General features: G+C 44.6%; 1 protein-coding gene across 2 annotated transcripts in view; it reads left to right on the top strand.

Moving 5' to 3' along the window:
* LOC125450678 (long-chain fatty acid transport protein 6-like) overlaps positions 1 to 15,514 on the top strand; it is a 54,297-nt gene that overhangs the window by 16,853 nt on the left and 21,930 nt on the right. For both annotated transcript variants that reach the window (XM_059642686.1, XM_059642682.1), the window contains exons 2-5: positions 808 to 1,017; positions 11,108 to 11,266; positions 12,688 to 12,812; positions 15,283 to 15,477. In XM_059642686.1, the coding sequence (XP_059498669.1) occupies positions 808 to 1,017; positions 11,108 to 11,266; positions 12,688 to 12,812; positions 15,283 to 15,477 (689 nt within the window). The remainder of the gene's footprint in view (positions 1 to 807; positions 1,018 to 11,107; positions 11,267 to 12,687; positions 12,813 to 15,282; positions 15,478 to 15,514) is intronic.

Below are 15,514 nucleotides of genomic sequence, written 5' to 3'. Positions count from 1 at the left end.
CTCCCCCTCTCTCCCTATTTATTCCAGAACCCTCACCCCACCCCCTTCTCTGAAGGGTCTAGGCCCGAAACGTCAGCTTTTGTGCTCCTGAGATGCTGCTGGGCCTGCTCTGTTCATCCAGCCTCACATTTTATTATCTTACATTTGATTGTAACCCTATCTATCAGCTGGAACAACTATTCCCTCTATCACTTGTGCTCAAAGGCAGAAGTGCATACTTATTTTTAGTGTACATTGTAGCAACTGAACAAGACTCTGACAACAATATCTTCGAAAAAAACAGCCCCCATCATTTGGTAGAATTGGGAACTGACCACAGTGGGAACACTACCTTGTATAAGTTCCTGTCTAAGTCACACACAATTCTAACTGGATACTATACACTGTCCCAATGTATAAAATCTGGAACTCTCCTCTTTAGGCGTATCTATACTTCATGCACTGCAGTGATTCCTGATGGCAGCTGGCCACCACCTTGTCAAGGGTAATTAGAGATCAGCAATAAAGCTGACCTTTGTAGTGTCTCACAGAAGGTGAAATACCCTCAGAGGTGTGTCAGACTAACAGTAGGAACAGGAATATTGCTGTATTGTTATCGAAAAGACTGGGACAATTTCCATGACTCTGTCAAAGAGCTGGCACTTTTTGATGGGTAGAATTCCTTTCTCCTCTGTTGTATTCACCTGTAATTCTGAACTTTATGTCAATATACAATTATTATTTTGTAAGTAAATATTATTCTTTATAAACTGCTTATGTGATATTCAATTACATATTTATAAACTTATGGTTTTTTTGAACTTGCAGATCTAGTTGATGTTGTGAGGGACATTCTGACCAATATCCAGGAGAATAACATATCTGTCTGGGTTATGGGGAAAACATGTACTCTCCATGGAGTGAATACTCTCGCAGATAAAGTGGAAGAAGCACCAGACAGCCCTGTGCCAGATACATGGAAATCAACAGTCAATCTAAAATCTACTTTTCTGTACATATTCACTTCAGGGACAACAGGTATTTAGGATTCTGGTTTGGATAATTTTTTGAAATTTGTTTGATTTGAAGACTGAAAAGTGATGTGTTTTCTTCCTATATTACAGAACAATAGCTTGCATTGATATAGTTGCTTTGACTTTTAAAAAAAAACCATGAAAATATTTTTAAGAGAAGAAAACAATTTGGGGACGCAGTCGAGGGAATATACAGTAAGTCATGGATCGAGAAATGAGGAAAGGTGTCAAATGATTTGGCCAAAAGGCAAAGTTCCTTAGTCCTGGGTAATAAAGAAGAAAGTTGGAGAGGTGTGCGGACGGGTTTTGGGATTGTGATGGAACACTCTGCTAATGTCATGAAGGTTGATGGAGAGACGTACTAAATCAGTAAGGCTGGAAGGAGTTTGCATCATCAGTGGGACAGGGCTGTGGAGGGATTTCAAAATGAAAACAAAGATGTTAAGTTTCATTTGTCAGGGTCTGGGGATATTGTGTGTGAACAGTAGATTGCGTGAATGGGTATCACGTGATCCTAAGAAAACATGACTTACTGCAGTTTGTGTGTATTCTTTGAGGGAGATTGCTACAAGAGAAGCATTTTGCGTTTATATTGTGCCTCTATCATAGTAAATCTCTTCTACACTTGACTGCACCATGAAAAATTAATATTTATTATTGTTTCTTTCTATTTTGTTTGCTCGGATATTCTTTCTCAAAACACATTTCAGCTACGAATTGCATGTAAAATACAATGCAACATTCCAGAATTAGTTTTTATTGTCAGCGTCATGTAGTTGACATGGTCTACATCAGGGCCAGAGATATCACTCCTCCTTTAACCCTCCTGCTTACATGATTCAGGTGAACTGAATTGTTAAACTTAGTTCTAGTGCAATTAAACTGTTTCATGTAGGTTCAACAGAACCATTTGGTTTTATACTCTGCCACTTTTCATTAGCTCATTAAAAGCTCAGCTCTCCAAGTGATACTCATTACAGCAATGGCTTTGTCTGACACTTAAGAACAGCTTGGTTCGTCATTATTATGCAACCAGCTCTGCTTCTTTTGAATCTGGCTTTATTCAGTAAGACTGCAAAATCCAAAAGATTTGAAACTCAAATGTATTCTAATAACAGTGCTATGTATACATGAGAATGAACATAGTTTATTGGCACAGGACACCTCGTTTCATTTAAGTTTTAGAACTACAAATCTCCAATCAGACGGTACAAACCAATTCACCTCAATAATATTTTATGTCACTGTATACAAATTGTGTTTGTTAACAAAAGAATTACACTTCGCATTGAGTGATAAGTGAACTAACCATGCTTACAGAGATAATGGGAACTGCAGATGCTGGAGATTCCAAGATAATAAAATGTGAGGCTGGATGAACACAGCAGGCCAAGCAGCATCTCAGGAGCACAAAAGCTGACGTTTCAGGCCTAGACCCTTCATCAGAGAGGGGGATGGGGGGAGGGAACTGGAATAAATAGGGAGAGAGGGGGAGGCGGACCGAAGATGGAGAGTAAAGAAGATAGGTGGAGAGAGTGTAGGTGGGGAGGTAGGGAGGGGATAGGTCAGTCCAGGGAAGACGGACAGGTCAAGGAGGTGGGATGAGGTTAGTAGGTAGCTGGGGGTGCGGCTTGGGGTGGGAGGAAGGGATGGGTGAGAGGAAGAACCGGTTAGGGAGGCAGAGACAGGTTGGACTGGTTTTGGGATGCAGTGGGTGGGGGGGAAGAGCTGGGCTGGTTGTGTGGTGCAGTGGGGGGAGGGGACGAGCTGGGCTGGTTGAGGGATGCAGTGGGGGAAGGGGAGATTTTGAAACTGGTGAAGTCCACATTGATACCATATGGCTGCAGGGTTCCCAGGCGGAATATGAGTTGCTGTTCCTGCAACCTTCGGGTGGCATCATTGTGGCAGTGCAGGAGGCCCATGATGGACATGTCATCAAGAGAATGGGAGGGGGAGTGGAAATGGTTTGCGACTGGGAGGTGCAGTTGTTTTTTGCGAACTGAGCGGAGGTGTTCTGCAAAGCGGTCCCCAAGCCTCCGCTTGGTTTCCCCAATGTAGAGCAAGCCGCACCGGGTACAGTGGATGCAGTATACCACATTGGCAGATGTGCAGGTGAACCTCTGCTTGATGTGGAATGTCATCTTGGGGCCTGGGATGGGAGTGAGGGAGGAGGTGTGGGGACAAGTGTAGCATTTCCTGCGGTTGCAGGGGAAGGTGCCGGGTGTGGTGGGGTTGGAGGGCAGTGTGGAGCGAACAAGGGAGTCACGGAGAGAGTGGTCTCTCCGGAAAGCAGACAGGGGAGGGGATGGAAAAATGTCTTGGGTGGTGGGGTCGGATTGTAAATGGCGGAAGTGTCGGAGGATAATGCGTTGTATCCGGAGGTTGGTAGGGTGGTGTGTGAGAACGAGGGGGATCCTCTTAGGGCGGTTGTGGCGGGGGCGGGGTGTGAGGGATGTGTCGCGGGACACGCGGTCAAGGGCGTTCTCGATCACCGTGGGGGGAAAGTTGCGGTCCTTGAAGAACTTGGACATCTGGGATGTGCGGGAGTGGAATGTCTTGTCGTGGGAGCAGATGCGGCGGAGGCGGAGGAATTGGGAATAGGGGATGGAATTTTTGCAGGAGGGTGGGTGGGAGGAGGTGTATTCTAGGTAGCTGTGGGAGTCGGTGGGCTTGAAATGGACATCAGTTACAAGCTGGTTGCCTGAGATGGAGACTGAGAGGTCCAGGAAGGTGAGGGATGTGCTGGAGATGGCCCAGGTGAACTGAAGGTTGGGGTGGAAGGTGTTGGTGAAGTGGATGAACTGTTCGAGCTCCTCTGGGGAGCAAGAGGCGGCGCCGATACAGTCATCAATGTACCGGAGGAAGAGGTGGGGTTTGGGGCCTGTGTAGGTGCGGAAGAGGGACTGTTCCACGTAACCTACAAAGAGGCAGGCATAGCTGGGGCCCATGCGGGTGCCCATGGCCACCCCCTTAGTCTGTAGGAAGTGGGAGGAGTCAAAAGAGAAGTTGTTGAGTGTGAGGACATAGAGCAGTTTTTCCGCCGTCTTCGCCTCCATGCCTACTTCTCAAACCGGGACCTAACCCTCCTTCCACTGACCCCTTCACCCGCTTCCAACACAAGTCCTCCTCATGGACACCACCCCCAGGCGTCCTACCCTCCCTCGACCTCTTCATCTCCAACTGCCGTCGAGACATCAACCGCCTCAACCTCTCCACCCCTCTCACCCACTCCAACCTCTCCCCCGCAGAACGGGCTGCCCTCCGCTCCCTCCGCTCCAACCCCAACCTCACCATCAAACCCGCAGACACAGGGTGGCGCAGTGGTAGTATGGCGCACTGACCTCTACATCGCCGAGGCCAGACGCCAACTCTCCGACACCACCTCCTACCGCCTCCTCGATCATAACCCCACACCCGAGCACCAAACCATCATCTCCAACACCATTCACGACCTCATCACCTCAGGGGACCTCCCACCCACAGCCTCCAACCTCATTGTTCCCCAACCCCGCACGGCCCGTTTCTATCTCCTTCCCAAAATCCACAAACCTGCCTGCCCTGGTCGACCCATCGTCTCAGCCTGCTCCTGCCCCACCGAACTCCTCTCCACCTATCTGGACTCCATTTTCTCCCCTTTGGTCCAGGAACTCCCCACCTACGTCCGTGACACCACCCACGCCCTCCACCTCCTCCAGGACTTCCAATTCCCTGGCCCCCAACACCTCATATTCACCATGGACGTCCAGTCCGTGTACACCTGCATTCCGCATGGAGATGGCCTCAAGGCCCTCCGTTTCTTCCTGTCCCGCAGGCCCGACCAGTCCCCCTCCACCGACACTCTCATCCGCCTAGCTGAACCCGTCCTCACACTCAACAACTTCTCTTTTGACTCCTCCCACTTCCTACAGACTAAGGGGGTGGCCATGGGCACCCGCATGGGCCCCAGCTATGCCTGCCTCTTTGTAGGTTACGTGGAACAGTCCCTCTTCCGCACCTACACAGGCCCCAAACCCCACCTCTTCCTCCGGTACATTGATGACTGTATCGGCGCCGCCTCTTGCTCCCCAGAGGAGCTCGAACAGTTCATCCACTTCACCAACACCTTCCACCCCAACCTTCAGTTCACCTGGGCCATCTCCAGCACATCCCTCACCTTCCTGGACCTCTCAGTCTCCATCTCAGGCAACCAGCTTGTAACTGATGTCCATTTCAAGCCCACCGACTCCCACAGCTACCTAGAATACACCTCCTCCCACCCACCCTCCTGCAAAAATTCCATCCCCTATTCCCAATTCCTCCGCCTCCGCCGCATCTGCTCCCACGACAAGACATTCCACTCCCGCACATCCCAGATGTCCAAGTTCTTTAAGGGCCGCAACTTTCCCCCCACGGTGATCGAGAACGCCCTTGACCGCGTGTCCCGCATTTCCCGCGACACATCCCTCACACCCCGCCCCCGCCACAACCGCCCCAAGAGGATCCCCCTCGTTCTCACACACCACCCTACCAACCTCCGGATACAACGCATTATCCTCCGACACTTCCGCCATTTACAATCCGACCCCACCACCCAAGACATTTTTCCATCCCCTCCCCTGTCTGCTTTCCGGAGAGACCACTCTCTCCGTGACTCCCTTGTTCGCTCCACACTGCCCTCCAACCCCACCACACCCGGCACCTTCCCCTGCAACCGCAGGAAATGCTACACTTGTCCCCACACCTCCTCCCTCACCCCCATCCCAGGCCCCAAGATGACATTCCACATCAAGCAGAGGTTCACCTGCACATCTGCCAATGTGGTATACTGCATCCACTGTACCCGGTGCGGCTTCCTCTACATTGGGGAAATCAAGCGGAGGCTTGGGGACCGCTTTGCAGAACACCTCCGCTCAGTTCGCAAAAAACAACTGCACCTCCCAGTCGCAAACCATTTCCACTCCCCCTCCCATTCTCTTGATGACATGTCCATCATGGGCCTCCTGCACTGCCACAATGATGCCACCCGAAGGTTGCAGGAACAGCAACTCATATTCCGCCTGGGAACCCTGCAGCCATATGGTATCAATGTGGGCTTCACCAGTTTCAAAATCTCCCCTTCCCCTACTGCATCCCTCAACCAGCCCAGCTCGTCCCCACCCCCCACTGCACCACACAACCAGCCCAGCTCTTCCCCCCCCCACCCACTGCATCCCAAAACCAGTCCAACCTGTCTCTGCCTCCCTAACCGGTTCTTCCTCTCACCCATCCCTTCCTCCCACCCCAAGCCGCACCCCCAGCTACCTACTAACCTCATCCCACCTCCTTGACCTGTCCGTCTTCCCTGGACTGACCTATCCCCTCCCTACCTCCCCACCTACACCCTCTCCACCTATCTTCTTTACTCTCCATCTTCGGTCCGCCTCCCCCTCTCTCCCTATTTATTCCAGTTCCCTCCCCCCATCCCCCTCTCTGATGAAGGGTCTAGGCCCGAAACGTCAGCTTTTGTGCTCCTGAGATGCTGCTTGGCCTGCTGTGTTCGTCCAGCCTCACATTTTATAACCATGCTTACAAATGCCCAACATTACGTATACAAAATAGGAGAAGAAAGTACACATGTTGGAAATCTGAAACATAAGGAGAAAATGAAGGACATTCTCAACAGGTTGTGCAGCATTTGTTGAGACACCAACAAATTTAAGTGTTATTTAATTGGAGGCAGTTAGAGAAGGTTCATTCGGATGATCCCTCGTTTGGAGGGATTGCCTTAGGAGCCGAGGCTAAACAGATTGGCCTTTGCAATTTAGATGAATGAGAGTTATTCTCTTTGAAGCACTTAGGATTCTTAAGGAGCTTGACAGGGTAAATACTGAGAGGAAGTTTTCCTTCAGGGGAGAGTCTGGGACCAGAGGGCATAATCTCAGAATAAAGGGGTGCCAATGTAAGACTGAGATGAGGAAGAATTTCTTCTCTCAGTGGGTTGTGAGTTTTGGAAATCCTTGCCACAGGGAGCTGTGGAGGTAGACTCACCCCCCCCCCCCCCTTCCCCACACTCGCTCACTCTGTCAGTCTCCCTATTTGTCTCTGTCTGCCATGCTCTCTCCCCCTCTCTCTCACTCCTCTCTCTCTCTCCCCGTCTCTCTCTCATCCACTCTTTCATTCTCTCACACAACTGTTCTTCACATACTCTTTTTCAAACTCACTCTCTTTCACTGCTGTAACACTATTGTATTGTGAACATTGGAATGTTATTGATACCTAAGCGCTCCTCTACCTGAGGTAACAATACACACTGTGTTACATTTAATGCCCACTATTTCCTCCTGGGCATCTTAGTTCCAGTCAGGGTTTTTCCTTATTCCATTCATTTGACAGATCAGTCCCATAGATACATTTGCTTCAAAGTAGAGATTATGTCTTTATATTTTATTTTCCTTATGACTTCAGCAGTGCCTTGCAGGAATCACCTAACAAGTCAGTAAAGGGCACATTCCATTTATGGTTGTATTTCCAACTCCCATCTCCCCCAGAAAATATCTGTGACTTCAAATTCCTAATGAGAACAAAACGTTTCATTCATTAGTGTATATTCAGCTGTAATACATTGTAGTGACCTTGCACTGATGTGTGCTTTCATCCTCACTTTTAACAACTCATTGTTAGCATATTCATGACTACAGAATGTCGAATAGTTTAAACTGCACAACAGCAGTGGAATGGTTCTTATCCAGGAGAGGGGCCGTAGATACGGCTGACCATCACATCGTGACAATAGGTGATCATGGAAAGCTTTCAAAGACATCATGGTTGCTCCTGTGGTAGAAAGTGGATTGGCAGGATCACTTCATTTGATATCATTTGAAGAAGAGTTTGGCAGAGCTGCTTGCCTCCAGAGGGAGCAGGACAGATGAGGTGAGGACATGTTGGGAAGGGCCACACGCCACATGGCAATGAAAAGGAGGAGTTGGGAAAGGCTGTTTGGCGTGAAGGCAAAGAATTAAGCCCTTTGCCTTACCTTGCACGCTGTCAGCCTTGAGCAAGGTCTGACGTAAAGGAGGCTGTAGTAGAACAGTCCTCGTGTCAGTGCCAACGTGCAGTAATGAGATATGAAGGATCAGAGGATTCTGGTCCGTAGTACGTGGCCAGTGACCATTGATCACTGTTGTGCAGAATAACTGAGATGGTGTATGCGATTGACCGCCTTGGACCTTCCTGATTGACAGGTTTCTTGGGTCAATGAGCCCGGGCAGTGATGGTCAGCCGTATCTACAGCCCCTCTCCTGGATAAGAACCATTCCACTGCTGTTGTGCAGTTTAAACTATTCGACATTCTGTAGTCATGAATATGCTAACAATGAGTTGTTAAAAGTGAGGATGAAAGCACACATCAGTGCAAGGTCACTACAATGTATTACAGCTGAATATACACTAATGAATGAAACGTTTTGTTCTCATTAGAAATTTGAAGTCACAGATATTTTCTGGGGGAGATGGGAGTTGGAAATACAACCATAAATGGAATGTGCCCTTTATAGATTTGTTGGGTGATTCCTGTAAGGCACTGCTGAAGTCATAAGGAAAATTAAAATTGCCAGATATGATGGTGAATTTATTTAACTGTTTAACAGTGGGATCCAATAACGCTGAAAACCATCAGTGAGCAGGCACCACATTGTAAACAGCAGCTAAAACAAAGACCTGTTTAGCTGGTTTCTGTCTACTTCTTCAGAGTCTGCTGTGTGACAGCAGCAGATTGTACGGTAATCTATTATCGCCATTGAGAGGAAGAATAAGGAAAGACAATGGGCTGGACTTATAACTTTCTGACCTACTGCTCACAGGACTATCCAGAAAAGCATGTGGAAACCACATGTTTTTAAAGTGTGCCAATCAGCTGTTTTAAACCTAGTCACTGGATTAACATCTGACTTCCACTACTCTGGTCAACTGGGAAGGACGGGACCCACAACAGTCTGCTTCGGCTCAATTCTTTAAAGCGACCTGGCTAGAGAGAAACTTGAAGCATTCTATGGGCATTTTGAATCATGGAATGTTTACAGATGGAGGCCATTCAACACAGTGCATCTTTGCTAGCCCTCTGTAAAAGCAATTCACCCGTTGTCGCTATCCAGCTATTCCCCAAAGCCCTGCACGTTTTTCCTTTTCAGTTAATGACCAAATGGCCTTTTGAATGGTCTGGTTAACCCTGCCTCCATTACAGAGTCAGGGAAGGAATCTATATGACCCTGAATGAAGATCTTTCTGTCATTGGAGGCCAGCTGAATGAGACTGCATGCTCACCGTGTGATAACATTTTCCCTCATCCTGTCATTGTTCCTTTGCCAATTACCTTCAACCTGCCTCCTCTGGTTTTCTTAATCTTTTCACTGACTGGAATAGTTTCCATCTGTTCTTACCTTAATGAACTGAGATGGTGTGGCTACACAGCCTCAGTGTTACAATGCAAGCTTTGTCATGTGATAAATACCACAAGGGCCTGCAAAAATAATTAAAGGCACTATGCATTGAGAAGCTGACTGCACAGAAAGGCATCATTTTAAAGGAAACTTTGGTTGTGCACCTGATAAACACTGACACTGGTCAACATGGAGGGCAACTGGTGAAGTTCTACAAGTATCACTGAGATCCCAGCAGGGAGCCAGAGGTGAAGAAAGCAAGGACAGAGGTGGTTTGCCACTGGTAGTGGGTGCCTACCTCTTCATCTTGGCAGGAGATAGTGAATGCCACCTTACAGGAAACTCTCAGCTGTCTGTGTTAAATCATCCCTGTGAGATTTCTTCTCTGCCTGTAAACCCTGCTCCCCAGTGATATCACTTCCTAGACCTGCATTCCTTGAGAGGGACAGGTTGGTGAGCAGGAAGTTGCTTCTGCTGTTCAGTTCGTGTTAATGTTGCTGTTCACTTTGTTTTTTTACCTGAGCTCAATGGTCAAGTGGTATAGAAGGCCCCATACTAATCCAAACCTTAAGTGGGAAAAGCAGATAGCCAAAAATCTCCAAGAAATGACCTGGAATATATTGAAAATCGCTGTGATACAGCTGTATCTGCTCTCCAATGATGTAAAGTGTGAATTATCCACTACTTTAACGGTGAATTTTGAAGTTAATAGTGCCCTCCTGTTAGCAAAAGCTTCTCATTTAAGCGAGGAAATCGTTGTCCGATTTCTGCATTTGGAAGGAGACTAGCTTGTCAGTTACTCAGCCCCATCTACTCCCACTGCCATTTCATCTTGTTTTTCCTGGTAAGCTCCAGGAAACCAAGGAGGGCACTATTAACTTCAAAATTCACCGTTAAAGTAGTGGATAATTCACACTTTACATCATTGGAGAGCAGATACAGCTGTATCACAGCGATTTTCATGCACAGATGATCACAGTCAAGTTAAAAGCAGAAAGTGGTATACTGCCAACTCCTTGATGTCCAAAGTGACAACAGCTGTTAGAACTTGCAACCCACTCTCAAACATTCCCATCCCAGCCTGCCAGGATAGTCACCACTTTGTTGGATGGGTACAGCTCCACCAGTACTCAGGTATGCTGACACCTATCAGGGCAAAGTATTCTGCTTGGTTAGTATGCTATCCACTCATTCATTCTCCTCACAGCCGTGCAACATTGCTTCACTGTTTTCCATCTCTGAGAGGTACTGTAGCAACTTTTCAACGCCTTCCAAACGTAAGACTTCTATCACTTGGAACAATAACGACAACCACGTTCATATTCTCTGCCATATCAGATCACATGATCTAATTTATATGTCTTCACCACTTGAACCTTTGTAATTCACCAAAGGTGGCTCAAGAACAACCTGTTTTAAAGCATCTCGACCTACCAGTGAATGAACAAAATTTATTTTAATATAATTTGAGTAACCGTAACCAAATCTGAACAGATACAAGTTGGTAACAGATGGAAGTTAAAGTCATGTCTATTAAAATTTGGACGTCTTTGTGTTAAAGAAGTGTAGTATGTCATGTGTGTAGGCCTTGTCACAATTTAGCAATTTGAAGAGTTTTTCCTTTAATTACGGTAATATTACCATAATTGTTAATTCTTTACCATTTGTGCCATGTGAAATCGAATCTTGGACATTTTCCAGGGTTACCAAAGGCTGCTGTAATCACCCAGCTCCAATCCTTGAGGGCTAGTGCTGGCTTTTCGGTCTTTGGATTCACTGAGGATGACATCATCTATGTTCCACTTCCTTTATATCATGGTGCAGCTTCTCTTTTAGGTATCTGTGGCTGCATTGAGCTTGGTAAGTTTGCTTCCAGACTCTTAAATTACTGCCTGAAAAACATGCTGCCTCTTAACAAGTTACTCACTATTACTCTTTTGCCTTGTCATTTCCCAAAGGTTTATTTGGTGCTGTCAATAACATAAACATTAGGATGTAAGAATATGGGGTCTATTCCTAACCATTTTTACTTATAATTTTGATTGTGCCAATATGTGAATAAATTGCAAATAACAATACTTTGTAGATGGTGCTTGTCTAATCTAATGATCTGGATGAATATTAAAAACCCATAACTTTATTGTAAATTGGATCAAAAGTAAATCAGTTGCGTAAGAATAAGTAAGATTTTTTAAAAAGTCATTATTTGTGGAGTCCCTGCAAATGGTAAATGTTGTCAAGGGATCTTAGGTCGTAACTTTTAAAGGGTAGTTGTACGGATGAAGGAAGCTCGCTGATCGTCGGCATTTCAATTTTTGGTCTGCAGTCTCATTGACACCGAACCCAACAAAGTCATGTCCTCAGTGGGATGGAGTGGATAACAATATGAAATTGAAGTGTTGGTTGGCTATGTTTTCTCTCTGAAGAGTTTTGATACATAAGCAAAGTAGAACTTGCAGTATTCCTCAGACTGAGGTCTGTTAATCCAGCATAGTTAGAGATTAAAAATTATATCCATATGCCAATACACCTTACTTACTCCTTCCTGAATAATCATTAAATAACGCTAACTTGGATAAGGTACTTGAAGTGAACTCCTACCCATTGAGCAAGGATTTAACATTTTCAGAAGAGGAAAGGGAAGTAAGTTAGGGAGGGAAAAGAAAGAATAAGCAAACTATGATCCAAAATAATGACATGAATTCAAAGTAAAACCTCCAAACCTGAAAAGATAAAGGACTGGTTAATATTTTTGGATTGGATACCTCATTCTTGCAGGCAAAAAGCATTGCATCTCAAACAAACACAAATTGCTGGGAAAACTCATCAGATCTGGAAACATCTGTGGAGAGAAAGCAAAGTTAACATTTTGGTCCAATGGCCCTTCATCGGAATGGAGTTGCTGAAGTTTTCCAGCAATTTGTGATTTCTAGCATCTGCAGTTCTTTAGTATTTTTAACAATAAGTCTCAACCTGAACTGTTCATCAACCTTTCAATGTATTTTCAGTTTGGTGTGGGTCAATGCTGTATTAATTGCTACACTTAACTAATGAGATCAGATAACCCCAAATATAGGCTTGAAAATAACATAGTTAAATTCTATGGCTCCATCACTGTTTCACCCCATCCATACGTATAGTGTGTGTTCTGCTGCTGATCCAAAATCCTTGTTTTACAACTGTATTTGCCATGGAAGCTCAAAGTTAGTGACAGAATATGAATGAACAGTTTTATAGATACTGTTCAAATGTTTGAAAGGTGCATTTTTGTGTCCATCTAGGTGCAACATTGGTGCTGAAGAAGAAATTCTCAGCTAGCCAGTTCTGGAATGACTGTCGAGAGTACAATGTTACAGTATTTCAATATATAGGAGAGCTCTGCCGCTACCTGTGCAATCAGCCAAAGGTAACATTATAGAAAAGAGCCGTGGTTTTAGCAAGTTTTCCAAACGCTGTTTCAGTTGTGTCGTTAGCTGGTGTGGGAGGAAATTGAAGCATCTTTGTCTTTCCTCTGCCAAAAGAACTCAGAACTGCTCTTTGACAATAGACAATAGGTGCAGAAGTAGGCCATTCAGCCCTTCAAGCCAGCACTACCATTCATTATGATCATGGCTGATCATCCACAATCAGAATCCTGTCCCTGCCTTATCCCCAAAACCCTTGATTTTTTTGTGACTTCTCACAAAAATAATTAACTCTGACTTCTTTCCAATGACTTTATTCCTAGCAGCTGATGTTTCATTTGGTGACTATTTGCTACTTATATTGATATTAACAATGTTTTATGTTTATTTAAAATGTCTGTTGTTAGTATGTTGAGCTTACTGACCTCAGTTTTGATGCTATTCAGTTTTTTAAAACATCATTTGACTTTTCTATTCTGATAAACAGTGCCATATGGAAGAATAAGATGCCTTAGACTGAAAGGTTTGAAGACCGGCATTGATAAAGTGCTAAGAGAAGTTTAAGGTGCAATTTTATGTTGAGGGGAAAAAGTAGGAAGATCTTAAAAGGGAAAGATTCAAAATAAATTCAATGTACAGATGAACAGGTGCAATATTATGAAATATAAGACTAAATATGGGATAGTGTTGAGTAGAATGTTCTTTTATTCTTTCGTAGAACGTGGATGTCATTGGCCGGGCCACAATCTGTTGCCCAAATTAACTGCCGTGGAGAAGGTGGTAGTGAGGTGTTGTCCTGAACTGCAGAAATCCATCTGGTGCACGTACACCCATAATGCTGTGAGGAAGGGAGTTCCAGGCTCTTAATGCATTAACAGTAAAGGAACTGCAATGTAGCTCCAGGTTAGGATGGTGTGTGACATGGAGGGTATCTTCTCCAGGGATGATGTTCCAATCTGTCTGCTTCCTTTGTCCTTCTTGATGACAGAGATAGCAGCCTTGGTGGGTGCTCTCCCAGGACCCTTGGCAAGTTGCAGCAGTGCATCTTCCAGATGGTACATCCTGCTGCCACTGTGCATCAGTGGTGGAGGAAGAGAATGCTTAAGCTGATGAATGACATACCGGTCAAGTGGGCTGTTTTGTTCGGGATGGTGTTGACATTCTTGTGTTATTGAAGCTGTACCCATCCAGGCAAGTGGAGAGTGTTCCATCACGCTCCTGACTTGTGCTTTGCGAATAGTGGTCAGACATAAAGTAGTCCAGAAATGAGTTACTCACTGCCAAATTTCCAGCCTCTGACTTACTCTTGGAGTAGAAGTATCTATCCCCCAATAAGATAAAAACAATTGAGGGTAAGGATACTGGAGGAATGTATGCCAGGTGACATAGGAGACCGAAAGAATAGTGTGATGATATGAAGCTGATAACTTGGAAGAAGACATTATTAAGACTTATGCATGTGAGTAATTGGAAGAGCTGAGTAGCTACAGTGGAAGATGCATGAACTGGAAAAAGGTTCAATGTGGAGATGTTGCTTTAAAACAGTGAAGAATGTAATAGCCAAGGTATTAAACACAGAGTGGTGCCCAGCTTTAGGTGTAAAATTCCTCATGGCATTATTCAGCTGTCTTGGAGTTGAAGAAAAGTTGGAAGAAGTAATCACTTGGGAACTTTTCAGATGTTTGCACCACTGCACTATCATTTTGATTTGGTTACACTCTGTCTTGCAATTCAATTTAACTGGTGTGTTTCTGTGTTGCCACAAGCCTGATTAATGGTAACAGTTTCTTAAAGGAACTGTGTTACAAGGTGTCTTTTGTTCCTCTCTTTGTGGATTTTGATTTATGCCTGTTTGGAGTTCAAAGCCTTTAAAAGAATGATTCCCTATGATGGGAAAGGTAATTCTTTCTTTCATTGCATTTATTAAACAGGTTCTCAATTTGTAATATTTCAGTATTTAAATTATTCTGTAGTTACGGAGATTTGAGAAGAGTCTTCAATAAAATGACAGTAAATTCTAAATCTAGCCAAATATAACATTAAAACTACATTCACAAATTTGAACTTGATTTCTTCACTTAAATTTAAAAGTGCCTTGGATTAGCTGTAAATTGAAAAGTAGTATGGTCATCCATTTTCTATGTTCTCAGCAGACTAACTCATCTCCAGATCATGAAGTTTTTGTAAAATGAATCAATTCCATTTGCTTACTGTTCAGTCTGTTGGATCATCCTAAAGGATGACACAATATCCTAAACTTGATAAATAATCCTTTCCTTTAAGAGTGACAAGAAGGTAAGTTAGTTCAACAAAAGTGTGTATGCTATTACTATTAAATTCTCCTGAAGAAACATATTCACCTCTAGACCAAATATTAAAATGAAATAAAAACAAAATGTTGGTGGTAGTATCCTTCTTACTGTTACTTTGTTAGACCATATTCACCATTAACTTTTATTTTGTTTCTTTCAGGTAGAAGGAGAGAAGAATCACCAGGTCCGAATGGCTGTAGGAAATGGGATAAGGACGGAGGTCTGGAAAGAATTTCTTGAGCGATTTGGTGACATTAAGATGTGCGAGTTTTATGGTGCAACAGAAGGAAATATTTTCTTTATGAATTACACAGGGAAGTTGGGAGCTGTGGGACGGACAAACTTCTTATATAAAGTAAGTAAAAATTTAGTCACAGATATAAAAGCTGGAA

The sequence above is a fragment of the Stegostoma tigrinum genome, chromosome 3 (genome assembly GCF_030684315.1).
Source record: "Stegostoma tigrinum isolate sSteTig4 chromosome 3, sSteTig4.hap1, whole genome shotgun sequence".
Taxonomy (NCBI): domain Eukaryota; kingdom Metazoa; phylum Chordata; class Chondrichthyes; order Orectolobiformes; family Stegostomatidae; genus Stegostoma; species Stegostoma tigrinum.
Note: the sequence above shows the minus strand (reverse complement) of the source record. Positions and strands in the feature narration are given on the sequence as shown.